Source organism: Brachyistius frenatus, unplaced genomic scaffold (genome assembly GCF_029030835.1).
Source record: "Brachyistius frenatus isolate BFR_SWC_R1_liver_20210118 unplaced genomic scaffold, ASM2903083v1 Contig_125, whole genome shotgun sequence".
NCBI lineage: Eukaryota > Metazoa > Chordata > Actinopteri > Embiotocidae > Brachyistius > Brachyistius frenatus.
The window spans coordinates 431310-446513 of record NW_027210724.1 but is presented as its reverse complement, the minus strand read 5'-3'; the positions used below and the strand labels follow the sequence as shown (position 1 = coordinate 446513).

At 39.2% G+C, this 15204-nt stretch overlaps 2 protein-coding genes across 2 annotated transcripts in view; one reads left to right on the top strand and one right to left on the bottom strand.

Annotated features, from left to right (window-relative positions):
- Positions 1 to 1342: 1342 nt before the first annotated feature.
- vwa10.2 (von Willebrand factor A domain containing 10, tandem duplicate 2) lies at positions 1343 to 9579 on the top strand. Its single transcript, XM_069714086.1, has 18 exons — positions 1343 to 1598; positions 1972 to 2437; positions 2671 to 2878; positions 3619 to 3704; positions 3785 to 3878; positions 4351 to 4479; positions 4582 to 4768; positions 5103 to 5272; positions 5476 to 5588; positions 5810 to 5926; positions 6035 to 6238; positions 6331 to 6466; positions 6602 to 6754; positions 6856 to 6948; positions 7199 to 7308; positions 7498 to 7662; positions 7974 to 8285; positions 8752 to 9579. The coding sequence occupies exons 2-18, from the start codon at positions 2237 to 2239 to the stop codon at positions 9202 to 9204; spliced, it is 2931 nt and encodes a 976-aa protein (XP_069570187.1). The 5' UTR covers positions 1343 to 1598; positions 1972 to 2236; the 3' UTR covers positions 9205 to 9579.
- A 1258-nt stretch (positions 9580 to 10837) lies between these two features.
- The window catches only part of LOC138630003 (cytoplasmic phosphatidylinositol transfer protein 1-like), a 66000-nt gene continuing 61633 nt past the window's right edge, over positions 10838 to 15204 (bottom strand). Inside the window, exon 9 of the mRNA XM_069714081.1 lies at positions 10838 to 14715. Within this exon, the coding sequence (XP_069570182.1) occupies positions 14360 to 14715 (356 nt within the window). The 3' untranslated portion in view covers positions 10838 to 14359. The remainder of the gene's footprint in view (positions 14716 to 15204) is intronic.

Below are 15204 nucleotides of genomic sequence, written 5' to 3'. Positions count from 1 at the left end.
CACAAAGCGACAAAGGCACACAGTTAGTGTCTATCACACTGATCTGTTGATAGTAAAGAAACCCCCCCCAAAAAAGCTATGACGAGAGTGAGGTGGCAAGGTCACCGTGGCTGTCATCTGGCAACAGACACTCAAAACACTGATCAAATTTTATGACAACTTTGTCACTCTCATCTTAAGAGATCATTTCCTTTGTCCCTCTGAAATATTGTTACGGTACATTTTAAGACAATGTTTCTGTCTTTAAATGCACTTTACGGGCTATACTGGCCATCAAGTTGTGTATGTGAACCAACTGTCAGTTCAGATCCTTGTCCGTATCGGCACTTTTAGGCTGCTGAAAATAAACGTCTTCTTGATGGCTTTAAGAAGTCTGGTCCCATGGATCCTTATCGCTTCCTCAAAGGTGTCGTCACTGATAAATCTCCATGTCAGAGGGGGAAGAAAGAGAAGTGGGAGAGACATTTACTGACTGTTGTATATGTACTGTGTAAGCTGGGCAGGGTCTTTCTGTGCGTGTTGTAGATTTGTAAAACTGCGCTTGTCCGTCAAAGAGGTTGCTCATCATGATCGGCATTAAGGTTAAATAGTTACTTTATTCATCCCAGAGGGGAAATTTTTTCGCTACAGCAGCATACAGGAAGCAATAAGATAATAATAGAATAATAGAAAAGCAATAAAATAGCAGTAAAATAGCAGTAAAAAAAATATAAAATATAAAATGCACAGTATATACAGTACAGTATATATCTATATATATTAAACCTGACGTATTAAGATGATTCATTATTACTCAGAACCTTCCACGAAATATCATTGCACCTAACTTACACTGTTTAATCATTGCAACATATTCATAATTTTTTTTTTTTTTTTTTTAAAGTGTCCTTAGGTGGAGCTGCATGCTATTCTCATCCTGGGGCATCAAACAATTTTTTTTTCACAGTCACTGACTTAGGTTTAGGCACCAGAAACCCCGTGGTTAGGGTTAAATGTAACACGGTCGCAGTTAGGACAGGTTTAAACACCAAAACAATTTGAACGATTTGAATAGGGATAGGGGAAAACGCTAAGCTTGACTAAATATGCCCACACTCCAATCCATGTACCTACACGTTTACCAGTTACTTTAACTGGAAACTAAATATTCATATTTATGAATGGTTTATCAGTATGTTTTTTTATATGCTATATTGGCAACCTGTTCAGGATGTGTTGCTCTGACAGGAACTGATAGATGGATTTATTACTTTCAACCAAAAGAACACACACACACACCCATACTCTCCCTCAAACACAGCACATGAATTCATACAAAGGAAATGCAGTTTGTGTGGGAGTTCTTCTGAGGAATTCTAGTCACAGGCTTTTATTACTCAAGACAGACATGACCGTAAGAGGAACGAATGAGGGCACACACACACACTCTCAGGATACACACTGTTTTAACACACCCATCATACGTTTTCAGATAACAGATAAAATACATAGGCCTGCTCATAATATAATCTACCTGAGTGCAAACGTCACGGTCAGAAATAGTAACATAGAACAGGTGCCAACAGCTGAATAAGAGTGGACTGCTAAAGAGCACACAGGTAAGAGCAAAAGTAACAGTGTAAAGTTAATCTTCTGTATATTGAATGAGTAATTGTTTACATATTGTATTTTGTTTAAAAAAAAAAAAAAGTCATAAAACCTTTTTGGAGTGCTAGTATTTCTGCATTTCTATATATTTTTTTAAACAGTGATTAAAATCGTTCAGATTAGGGTTAAATATTGCTTTGAAAATTTGTTGAACTCATTTTCTTGAAGATAATGGTTAAACTATAGAAGTAGAAATCCTCATGTTTATTTGAATAATCGCTGTTTCTGTGCCACAACATGATCATGTATCTCCGATGCTATGTGTTTATTGTTATTGTTACTTTCTGTGTTTTTTTTTACTCATTTGTTCTTTTTCTTCCTCAGGTGTTTTCACTCCAATTATTTCCTCTTTACGCCTGTTTCTCTGCCACCTTCCCCCTCTCTATTTGATCACATCGTTTTCTCTTTTTAGCAGCCTATTTTAAAATACACACTGTGGGTGAGATAAATGACAACATTTGCTTACATCTCTTCAACTGATTTGTGGCAATAACAGACAGAGAGAAGAGTTAGTACACTTGAGTTTAGAGGAAGTGTCCATCCAGATTTATTGGATTTTCAGACTTCACTCTACTGCTTTTCCTCCATCATGACTGCCAGAGAGACGGTCCTGCTGCTGCTGGTCGTAGTCCTCTCTCTGCCCGGTCTTATTCACACCTTCAAACCACTCTTTACATTCTCTGGGAATTCCACAACTCACCGTGACATCACACGAAATGCGGTCCTCCGGAAGACAGCTGAGATCTGCCGAGACTTCGCTGCCTCTGAGGGACAGGACTTCACGCTGACTGTGAGTTTGAAAACAACTCTGAGACAGACACTTGGTGAACAATGGTGCATTCAAAACTGTGTTTTTAAAACTACATCAAAACAAATAGCTATCTCTTTTTAGGCCTTGAATTAAATGGCCTAAATGGTGTTAAATTGGCTATGCGCAAATAGCTGTTAAGGCAGGGACATAAGACTAAAGTGTTTTAGATTGTCCAACATGTTGTGAGTTATTTTTTATTTCTGTGTCTCCAGATCAATAACAACTTGTCAGTTGAGACGGTACAAAGGGCCTGTGTGTCCACGAGTAGCTTCACATCTCCCCTCTCCACGGTCATGTTCCACGACGCCATTATCAATATGTACCTTAGGAACGCAATAGTTGACCTGGTTTATACGCTGAGTGACGAGCACCATTTTGACAAGGAGACCTTCCAGGGAGGAAGGGATGTCATCACAGCAGGTACACGCGAAATGTTGACAAGATTGCCAGGAAACAATTAACTTAACATTCATACAAATAGTACATATTTTCCAAAAACTGTTTTGAATGCAGGTCTGCGATGTTTGAACGCTACATAAGAAAATGTTGAGAAAGTTAAAGCAAACTCTTTACAGACAACAGAGGGTACAAACAATGATCTAAAATGCAGTTTCTATTTTGTCTTACTTTTCCTTCATTTACAAAAGGGCAGCCACCAGTGCCCACAATAGTTTCATGTGTTTGAGGTAAGGGAAGGAATAGTAATTTTAAGAGACGTGGTAAATTAAAAAAATTTGACTCTAAATAAACCAATAAAACTGCACAGCTTATCGAGCTCGTTTTACCAAAATGGTGAAAAGAAATATTGTAAAATTGAAGTTTCAACTTCAGGGCTTCAACGCAGAAAGTATCTGTGGTGAATTTGATCTTCTGCTCAGTGACAGGTGTGGTGAAGGTTGTGAACGTCAGACCAGCTTCCCATGGATGAATCGGTCCCTTATGCTTATTAAACTCTTCTTCTCTTAAGATGTGTCAACCAACACACATTACTAGACAACAATATGAAAAAGATTTTCAGTTTTTCATAACACATGCAAAGACACTTTTTTAGTATTGATTTGACTACATGTTGTAATCCAGGTTTAGAGCATGATAATACCATGTTTTTACATCTTTACGAGTGCTGCTTGCAGCTAACTCTGTTGTATTCTGATGATGAGGTGTGTCCGCTGTGAAGGCCGCCGTGAAGCTGGAGAACTTCGTCGCAGCGAGGGGGATTCTCGGCCAAGTCTGTCACACACTACAGGTGAGAGTGCAGACTATTTAAATGTTTTTAGGAGGATGTGGGATGACAGCACAGTCAAATTCATGTTTTGTTATTTCAAGGACTTCTACAGCCACAGTAACTGGGTGGAGCTATCGAATAATGCCCCGTACAGTGCTCTTACCAGACCGGACCAACCACTCGAGAATCTGGCAGGTGGGAAACTCCCTTTGGTTTAGTCAGCAGTAACGCATGTCCACAAAATTCCTGCTAAGTCACATTGACGTATGTGCTTGACTGAAAAAAAATGCGATTGTTCTCACGTACACAAACCCACACTTGAAAATATGCACATTGTTATACAATAGTTTTAACACATTCTATTCAAAACACAAACCTGTTTCAGTTTTTGTTTCATTTTTGTTAGCAGCCCATTTTTTTTTAATTCACAAAATCGTTGTTTCAACTCTTTAAGATGAATTTGTACCTCAAATTAAAATCAATGGTGATTTATTCAGTAATAGAAACCATTTAATGATAGTTTGTTTTATACAACTTTACAACCTCTGTGCACAATGTAATATTTGTAAAACTGGTTTATTTGATAAATGTTACACCATACTGGTGGATAAATTTGATTAAAAAAAAAATATGTTTATTTGTATTTTATTTGATCAATTTGCTGCAGGACCAAGCACTCCGACTTGTAGAAATTGTACAGGAGGGGATTGTGCTGACAACCTTCTGCCCGACCTGCTACAGCAGGGGCTTCTGACTTCAGGCTACTTCAGCATCTTCTCCTCAGAAAAACCTACAGGTAACTTTAAGGAATCCTCTGCATTTGTGTTGCGCTCCACTGTTTTTGTTTTGAGAGTACATCTTGGTAACAGTAAAAATGTTATATTTATACTGTTTTAAGGTAAATGCAGCCACGGTGGGGTTTTTGATCAGACGAGCAGGCAGGATCCGGTGGGGGGGATCAATAAGGATGAGGTTGAGTCCAGTCACGGCTCGCTTCACCACAAAGCAGCGGATGTGGCTGTAGATGCCACTATGGAGCTGCTGGAGGACATCAGATTAGCTGTTGGAGACAAGAACTTTCTGCGGTATGGGCCACCTTTATCTGAGCCATTGCAAGGTCCTACACAACAGGCATAAATTCATGATAAAAATGTAGGATGGCTGGAGCTGCAGCATTGAAACGACAGTAAGATTCTGTATATGCCTGACGTATATATTTTTGGCTTATCATTAATCACAATGTCTAGATTGTCTAGGGTGCTTTTAAAGGACCTCTGTGCTGAGCCAGCAGTCTGATCATTAATAGTACTCACTGATCACTGACAGATAAGGATAAAGATAGTCCAGATAAGAATCGGACACCAATAGTATGAAATGGTAATTGTGAGTTGTTTTTTTTCGTCCGTCTTGTTCCTGCAGATTAATGGGCCTTTCGCAATCGTCTGTGCTGTGTTTTGTCATTGACACCACAGGCAGTATGAGTGATGACATCGCTGAAGCAAAGCGTGTTTCCTTTGAGATCATTGACAGCAAGAGGGGAACCCTACAGGAACCCTCTGCTTACATATTGGTACCTTTCAATGACCCAGGTAGGTAATAACTCACAAGGAGGTATTTGTGGTTCTTCACAGAAGAATGAAGACTGTTGTTGTTTGAATGGAATCTACTGACCTCATGCTGCCTTCGACTCCATGTTGGGGTCAATTATTTAGCCTCTCTATATATGTAAATATAAAAGAAATAGCTGTGCGTGTAACATACAAATGAAGTGACAAATGTATTCTGTATTCAGGTTTTGGACCGCTGACAATTACAACCAATGCAGACACCTTCAAAGACAGCATCAACAAGCTGTCGGCAAGGGGAGGAGGAGACACACCGGAGTTGAGCTTGTCTGGACTGCAGGTGTAAAAAATACGTCTTTAAATATAAAGAAAAATAAATCAAAATTGGAAACATGCTTATTGTCATATAACTTAATTGGAAACGGTTAAAACAAAAACAAAATTCTCTGCGTTTTCATGTGACACACCTGTATCTGACCCAGTTTCTGATGATAATGGATGCATGATGATGGCGTTATTTAACTTAAGTGCCAATGCCTACAATGTTTTGTCAACGGTTAGCTGGCCCTGACGGCAGCTCCACCCTCGTCTGAGATCTTTGTCTTCACTGACGCTCCAGCTAAAGACTTCCAACTGAAGGGCATCATCACTGCCCTTATAGAAAGGACCAAGTCTGTGGTAAGAGTTGACTTTTTACCATCAGTACACCCCATAAAGGAATTAGAAAATAGTACACAAATAGGAGGCATGTGTCCATATAACCTTTTTTTTTCGCGGTGCTTTTAGGTTACTTTCATGTTGACAGACGTCTTGTCCAGAAGGCGGAGGCGCAGAACGCCTACTGGTGTGCGTCCCCGTAAAATAGGTCAGTCAGATGCCCAGCTGTACCGTGACCTAGCGCAAGCCTCTGGAGGTCAGGTCATCGAGGTCACCAAGTCAGACCTCTCTCTGGCTACAAGTGTTATAGAGGATTCATCAGCCAGCGCTATAGTAAGACATCGATCCAAAAAAAAAAAAATCACATCTGGCTGAACATGATACTGTCTGTGTAAATGTGAAGTTCCTGTTCCTTCCTTTTTCAGGTGACAGTGTTTCAGGTGGTGAAAAATCCTGGAACACCTGATAACTTTACTTTTATTGTTGATGGTTCATTAAGGAACGTCACTGTCTACATCACAGGAAACTCATTTCTCACCTTCCATCTCACCAACTCCAGAGGTGCTGTTATTCCTCTTATTTTAAGACTGGTTTTAATTGTTCCATCAGCCTTTTACTTCCTCCATTATCACCCACTGAAAACATCTTTAGATTTGTTTATGCTGGTAGATGACGGTGATGTTTTCCCTCCTGCAGGTGTATCTCAGAATTCCAGTCAGTCCAGTGGTCCTCTGGCATCGCTCAGCTCAGTAGGAAACTTGCGTCGCTTACGCTTAAAAGCTGACATGCAAACAGGAATATGGCAAATCAGTGTTAGCTCTAATAACCTGTACTCTGTCAAGGTCATAGGTCAGTAATACTATAAAGTCAAATTTTAGCCTTTGAGACGTACATTGAAAAAAAAAAAAATAATTCAAAGATTTGACTGTGCAGGTCTTTCTTTACGTCAGGTCAAAGTTCAGTGGACTGCATTTTCAACCTTGTGGAAGCGACTGAAAGAGTCCACGGAGGCTTCAATCTAAAGGAGGGACGTCCTCTTTCAGGTCAGATCACTTGTCATCGTCATCTCCATTTTTATAGTTTGTACAGTTCTCATGTGTTTTTTTTCCACTTTGTGCTCAACACTGTCTTTTAAATAACCGTCATCTGCTGTTCCGTTCAGTAAAGTCCAACCCAAATCGTTTCCAAGTCCTCCCACTTCTCTATATTTATGTGGATGTTGTTGTCTTACAGCGAAGACCTGAAACAACGATGCTCATCTCTGTTACCTTTTTCTCTTCATATTACTTTCAGGAGGAAACATCAGCATCTTGTTGACTGTGACAGGAAGTGAAACAGTAAAGGTCACAGAGGTCACCCTTTTTGACAGCTCAGGGCCAACTGAGGTCAATGGATCATTGCAGGCATGTCACATATAAAGTCAAGGACCACACGCCAGTGGCTATTGTGTGGTATTGTATATCTTGCATCACTGTTTACCATTTTATACCCTTCAGCGATAAGGAGGATAATGCAGCCAAACTCGTGTTGTTTTGACTTTCTGCTGACGTCTATCACCTGCCAACATGTGTCTTTCTCCTTGTCCTGCACAGCCGATGGAAAATGGTATCTTCCTGGTGACATTTAGCGGAGTGCCAGCAGGTGACTTTGTGCTTCTCATGAAAGGAGAGAACAGAAGCGTCTCTCTCAAGTCAACACCCGACACCTTCCAGAGACAAGTCTCCACACAGATCAAGACCTCCAGCATCTCTATCACTGTGAGAACAGTCACAGTGTTTTCTGTCTTAGTAAAATAGTTCTTTGCTTCCACAAACAGTTTGTAAAGTAAAAATACATTTTTGTATTTGTTAATGGCAAAATTAAAAAAATGACCAATTATATCTTCTTAAATGAAGGCTACCAATATGGTTATACATACAAACAGCATCAATCTCTGCTTATTTGTGCCTCAGGTTCATGTCATTATCCATCAACCTATTGTTGTGTTCAATACAAAAGGGTTACAATTATCCTTCAAAACTTTATTCATTAGTTTTACCTTCCTTTTCCTCTTGCTCCACTTATCCAGACCCAAGCCAACAGTATCACTATTGAGCCAGGATCCAGTGTGACCATCCCTTTCACAGTCGCCACAACCACCAATGGAGTTGTTAATGACTCTGCAACTGGCATGATCACAGTGCAAGCCAACAATGACCGCAGCTATCCTAGCAATATCACTTTTGAAGTAGGCAGCGGGGGTAAAACTAACGGCACCGTGACTTTAAGAGCTCCACCCAACGCTACATCAGGAACAGACGTGACTCTGACCATTGAGGCACGAAATGCTGCTTCCGCTGACATCAACTATGCTGTAATCGGGCTCTCTGTGGTTGCCAAGGTGAGAGAAAAGGATAGGCAGGTGGTTTAGTGAAAATTCAGAGTGATAACAGTTTTATGAGAAGCAATAATCCAAGTGTAATTATTGGTAAGTCTTTTGTAATAAATAATGGTCAATGCATAATGTTTACAAAGTACAAAGAAATCAAATATTAATTATTTAAATAATTCTCAAAAAAATGTTAACCTATTTATATATTTCTTTGTTTTTTTATATACTACATGTATTTAATGTTGGTGTTTTTAAGTTACTGCTAGTATTGTAAGGTGTCAAAGTTTGTCATAACTTTTAGTGATATGATGACATCATACGTATGTACAGTAACTACTCAAATGAATTGCCTGGGTTTTAGTCTTCTTGACATTTTACTTTTAATAATTTGTTTGATTACCCATGCCTGTCTTATTTCCTACACACATCCAACCAACCCACCCCCTTCCCATCCTTCCCGTTTCTGTATCTCCAGGTGACAGATTTTACCAGCCCACTGTGCCAGGTAGTCAGTACATCAGCAACCTGTCCCTCCTCTTCCTCGCAGTGTGCTTCCTCCCAGTGGGAATTCGTCGCCAATCTCACAGATGGCGACACTGGAACTGGCATTCAGCGCATCACCGTCCGCCAAGGAAGCGGCACTCTGAACACCAGCACAGTGGTTGGAGCAGGGGGTGAGAACATTACAGTGGCTACCTACAACGCCTCCTGCTGTTCGCCGAATGTTGAGCTGATTGCTGTGGACAACATAGGAAATGTGGGGAGATGTGTGGGACAGGCTAGAGAAGATCCTACCGATCCTACCGATTCTACCAATCCTACCAATCCTACCATTGTTGTAGTTAAGCCAACAGGCACCGGAGGGCACACTTTGAGCATATCACACTCTCTCTGGATCAGTGTTGTGGTTTCTGTCCTTTGGAAGTAAAATAGATAAATAGGAATTACAATTTAAATGTGGAACTGCAGCACACGAATCAAATGCTCCATCTGTTAGTATTTTTTTTTCTTGAAATATATTTACATGTAATTACTGCTGCTACAAGATTATAGCATTTATCTTTCCATTTGTATGACATTATTGATGCTGACTTCTCCTTAATTATGGATTATGTAATTTATTCTAATCTTTATATTAGTGGCATATTATAGAAACATTGTTGTATTAAAGGCATATTCAGTTTAAACAGAACCATGTTTTTGGTGTCTTTGTTTGGTTCCCTACAGAATCCTAAAATTGCATGATATGTTAGTATTGTAGTGTACCATCGCTGTATGAAGTTGCAGGAATTTTGTGATTAAATGGTCCAACTTAATCTACAGTAGTACCTACACTGTTTCCTCTCAGTCCAACCTGTCTACTTTAATTATAGGCCCTAAAACCGTATTTTCTCAATTAGCGCCCTCTTATAAGTGACTGGGTGCTATAAAGACATGCTCTGCTCTGCCACAGGAGGAGCAGTTTTGGTTATTTCATGAGATTTTGGGATATGGTGTTTTGTCTGCGTGCTTCTAAGGAGTTTAAAATGCAGGTGGGGTGCTCTTAGTAAAGGTCATGTCATATATTTCCATTCACAAATAATAGTTTAGCAATATTTGTAACAGAATCTGATGAGTTGTGAAAGTATTAATGTTCCTTGACTACTGTCAATCCAATCTCCAAATAATCTTGGTGAATCACATTATATTAGTATTTAACATTCGAGCAAATAATATAATATTTTTTACAGACCATCAGTTCATATTGTTGCACATTTAAACAGGTGTTTAATTTGATATAGAATCTGTACCAAGCTTTATGGTTTGATTTCCTGTTACTGTCTGTGAAAACCAATTATAATTAATATAGTTTGTTGATTTGGTTTAATTCAGCAAATTTAACTTCAATTGTTGCCTATGAATATTTAGTGTAACAGAGACATACTGAAGTGGCGTTTTTCACTGACTTTGAAGTTGCAGTAAGATTTAAGTCCTGTTTTGTAATCCCACTTTGTACATTATAAGGCAATAATGAGTCACTTTAGCCTCTCTTAAGAGTTTCAGTAATTTGGGTCAATTTTGTGCAGGCCTATTCTTGCCCTGCTGTTAGTTAGAAGGTGACTTTTTTTTTTCTGTAACTGATTACAATATAGTCTATCTAAGATAGTTATATTGTGTAGGCCCAGAAGTGGATCAATTAAATGGCTAAATCGTTCAAGCCCATACTTTGCATTATAGCTATCTTATCTCTGTTATTAGCAAGACCATACTAACAAGGAAACAGCCACCACAAAACCATGCATGACAGCCATGTGGGATGTAAACTGGTTTGCTTCCGTTTTGCTAAGAGTTATGCAGCCATCATTGCGTTTATTAATTTCACTCAACATAACGAGAGGTTAGAATACTACTTTGTAAGGGCTCGTGTGCAGGAAGAATAACGCCTGCAGTCCTGACTTGTCACCCATCACCCGTTACCATTAGCTGGCAGAAAAGGAGCCAGAGATCAGGCTCCAGCACAAAGATAATGTTGACTTGTGTCAAACATGCATGGTAAACAGAATAAATGGTGACACTGTAGCAATAGCTAATAAAGTTTATTTGTCTATTTCAGAAAAAAAGTCAAACAATAATTACAACCAAATGAACCTCAAAGGGCAGTAAAAATATAACAAATACAATAATAGTTCAAGTGGAAGAACGAAGACCAACTTCCAGCAGCTAAACAAAAATGACACTGCTGGGGTCTGTTTCACAAAGCAGGGTTAATGAAGATGAATAAGCCAGAACCACACCTGCAAATACTGCAGTACACCGAGTTGTGGTTTTACCCAGTGACGTGTTCTGGCTAACTCTTGTTTGCGAGACATTCCCCAGTTTTCAGGAGACAGCACAACAGCCTGGCCGAATGAAAACCGCATCAGGAGGAAGGGAGGAGGAGTGAAATTATTGGTCCTTTAATCCAAAGAAATAATAATAAACTCTTTTTTTTTTTTTTTTTTTTTTTGTCTTTCAAACATTACAGCAATCACAAAATCAAAGTACAGCAGGTTTTACTAGATAAAAGAAAACCAAAAAGCCAATCACCTCTAAATTAACATGGCAAGTAAACGTCAAAGCAGCCACACCACTAAAAAGGAAAGCTTCAATTTGTTGTACAACTTGTCAAATAAATTTTGCCCTGGAGAGTCAAAAGTGCACCACAACAATGAGGAGTCTTGATACTTGATTGAGAAGAGTAAACTTAATTGAATTCAGTCTGCTCAATAGTTGACAATGACTTCATAGATACAGACACATCAACAGTTACCAGATAGCCTGGATCAATACAGACCTTTAATCCATGTCTGTGAAAATGCCATCCTTATCACACAAACATAAAAAGAATATCCTTCTGACTATTTTAAATCTTTGAGCACATTCATGTTACATCAGTAATGAAACTTGGAACAGGTTCAATGTAAGAAATCTACTATATTAATCATTAACAACAGTATTTACAATACCTAATGTTTTACTCTTTTAAACAGAGCAGAGCTTAAATGTTACACAGTTGGATATTTTGCATTAATTTAATAGCCCATGGTAGATCAAACGAGTCCCTGGATCTCTGTGTTCCTGACAAGAGAGGTGGTCAATACCGGAGTTGTAAGTTATCTATACAGAATAGATCAATACACAGGGCCAATAACTGGTATATAGCAAATTTATCCTCAAAAAGAAAAGACAAAAGCTACATGTACAGATAAATAGCTACAGTTTATTCTGTTTTTGTTTTTGTTTTGTTTTTTTGTTGTCAAAAGCAAGTCAGAACCTGTACAAATTATTAACAAGATTGTATGGCAAGACCACTGAGGACCTTCTCTTTGACCGCCTCTCCTCAAAGTTACTATGCTGCATTATAGGACTTTGGTCCAACAAACCCAACAAGACATTTATGTAACACATTCCTTCATTGTCAAATAAGGTGTCAAAGACTGGAAAGTGCAAAATGCATTTGCGCTGTGAAGTTAGTACTTGTATGAAGAGGGGAACAAAAGAATGACTAATTTCCTAAAATAAAATAACAAGTTAGCCCTGTTACTTGAAAGTCTGATAGCGTAGTTTGATATGATTGATTCGATCGGATTATGTTGTAAATCAGCTACTGTATCCCATGTTTATTCTCGGTTAAATACAACATAGAAAACAGGCAAAACATAATAATAATGCAATGAAATTTTGTGTATCTGAAGCTGAAATATAAGAGATTTTGGTTTACACACATGTATGTGATGATACAATTGTTGCATGCAGAGGCACTGAGTTCAAAGAGTTTATAGGCCTACAGTATATTCTCTGGACATGCTTACGTTTCACTCAAAATCTGCATTTTCTATTATACAAAATAAGTAGACTTCCAATGTAAGCATTCATGTTTTTCATACACCATAGTTGCATCACCAAATATACTGTACCAATCCATCCATTTACAGTATATCCATATATACTTCACATAATATGTATATATGTTGTTAACATCCCATGCAGCATATAAAAACCCTTTCTTTGAATAATATCATTGAATGGAAAAGGAGGGTTTTCCATCAAAATTGCTGTCCTGATGTAATTTGTTTCTCCTTTAGGGTTTTAAATGGAAACTTATAGTACAAGCCCAACACAAATAATGGGTCACTGCAAAGGATGTCCCCGTTTCAAAATTGTTTTCCGCTCCTATGAAAGCACTGGCTCTGTATTACCAACCAGCACCGGCAAAGCAAAAGTGCAAGCACTTCTGCAAATGCTAACATAGCACATACTCAAGTCAGCTTGATGCACGTGCCCTTCTCCTCAAATCAAAATGTAGAGTTTTTATTACCTCCTCTGCGCAAAGATCAGTCATTGATTAAAACCTCCTCAAAATGGCCTTGTTCCTACATGTGACATAAAAGTGATTTGCTGATTTGATCAAAGTGGACCATATTTATGTCACACGAGATGTCCAGTATTTGTTTCAGGCAACATTTGACTTTTTTATTTTTTATAATGAAGTATTGTACTGACCTCTCAGTCAACTTCAGTAAGATACACGCAGTAGTAAACTTCACAAATTCAATTTTAGCCTCATTAAATCTGTCATGTTAAAACTGCAAGTGCAGATATGACAGCTAAATCTAAAGCGTTGCTAATACGCAAATGTTCCAGGGTTTCTGATGTGTAAACATTCTCAAGGGTTAAGTAGACTGCTATAATACATACAATAGTTACTAAATTATAATCTCTGTGGAGGTATAAAATGCAGGTGTTTGGCAATAAGAAGGGAGAGAAAGGTACAGTAACATCCCTGCCTTTGGATTGAGAGCCAGGTAGAGTCGGGGAGTCCTGAGGTATAATCTCTTAATGATTGTACTGATCTTGCATCTCTTACGTAACTGGAGTTGGGAATGGGAAGGATGGGTACAGTTGGATCCACAGGCCAGTTTGGACAGCTCAAGAAAAATGTTAGGTGGATCAGGGTACTTGGCTGTCTGTCCAATGTGTTTTAATCTAACATATTACATCTACTGTGCTACTCTAGTTTGTTTTAATGATTTTATTCCTAATTGATTAGCAAACAACCACTAATTTGTCATTAATTTGCGCACATTGTCAAAACTAATAAACACCACTGGCTCTGTGGTGTTAAGGCAACTACTTCAAAGTTCAATAGTTCATAGCCAGCTTGTCTGATTAAATAAATATAATTAAGGAAACAATGAGAATAATTTATTCACAAAGTAAAACACTGCCACTCAACAAAAGAAATTACCAATGATCTTTGTTTTGATTAAAGGGGTGGTTGTTAGAAAATATGTGATGTATGGCTGGCTAAACTCACAAGAAGAGGAAGTCAGCCACGTCAGCGTGGCTGAGTCTACAGCTGCCTGGATGGTATTAATGACACTGGTGAAGACTTCTAGAGTGATTGCTATGTGTCCAGGATTATGGCAAATCATTGAATATGGCTAGAGAACATGAATCTCTGGGCACTGGTGTTTGGAGGTTAGGCTCGGCTCATTGGGCTCGTAAGACATATTGGGGGAATAAGTAAAACAGAGGGTGGGGGAAGACATTCCAAGGTCCCTCTACTGCTCGTCCGCCTCAGCAAGGTCAGAGTTGGAGGGCGGTGTGGATGACTGGACGTGGTTTGAATCGGTTAATGGGCTCAAGGTGGAGCCCTGAGGGACGTCGCTTGGAGCAGGATCAGAAAGGGTCAGGGTTTCCGGAGCAGATTTTTTGCGGAGTCTGTCCTTGGAGACAGAGAGGGACTCGGGCGCATCAGTGCACATGGGAGTGGAGGGGGCGCTGGCGGGGCCAGTAAGGGCACAGGAGGATATGGGCGTCTCGCTGATGGAGATTGACGGGGGAAAGATCCCGATCTTCTGGTTGGTGGCCTCCTGGATGGTGCGCTCAAACTCTCTCACCTCATCCATTGTCATGTCTAGATTGGAAAGAGATTAATTAGGGATTATTTAGAGGGAAAATTAAAAAATATTTTTTATCAACTATATTCTTTACATTTTTAACCATTCATGGATGCACGGTTTGACTCCATGTTGGACATAATGGAGTGGCTGTATGAGGACAGTTATATGTAGCCTCGGAGGCATGTCACCAATGGTTCAAATACGAGACGGAGAAGGGGCAATGGAGTAAAAAAAAACCAATGAAAAAGACACATACGCTTGCTTTGTCATGGATCTCTATGTCATCCAGTGAAGATGGGTTTGTTGTGGAATGGTCTTGCTGCTCATGGCAAACTTTAATGTTGGTTTTCTCATGCATTTTTCTCTCGTAATCCCGCACGTCATCCAAAGTCATATCTGGAAGAAGGGGGAGGGGTGGAACGAAGGTCGAAATGTTGGTAACTCCCATTGAGAGACAGGTGGGGGAGGGGAGGGTTACAGTAGGTGGCAAAGGTGAGCTTTGT

Coding starts and splice junctions, on each gene's coding strand:
- vwa10.2 (XM_069714086.1), top strand. CDS start 2,237: ATGACTGCCAGAGAGACGGTCCTGCTGCTGCTGGTCGTAGTCCTCTCT. Junction 6,467..6,601: donor CCATCTCACCAACTCCAGAG/GTGCTGTTATTC, acceptor TCCCTCCTGCAG/GTGTATCTCAGAATTCCAGT. Junction 7,309..7,497: donor AGGTCAATGGATCATTGCAG/GCATGTCACATA, acceptor TGTCCTGCACAG/CCGATGGAAAATGGTATCTT.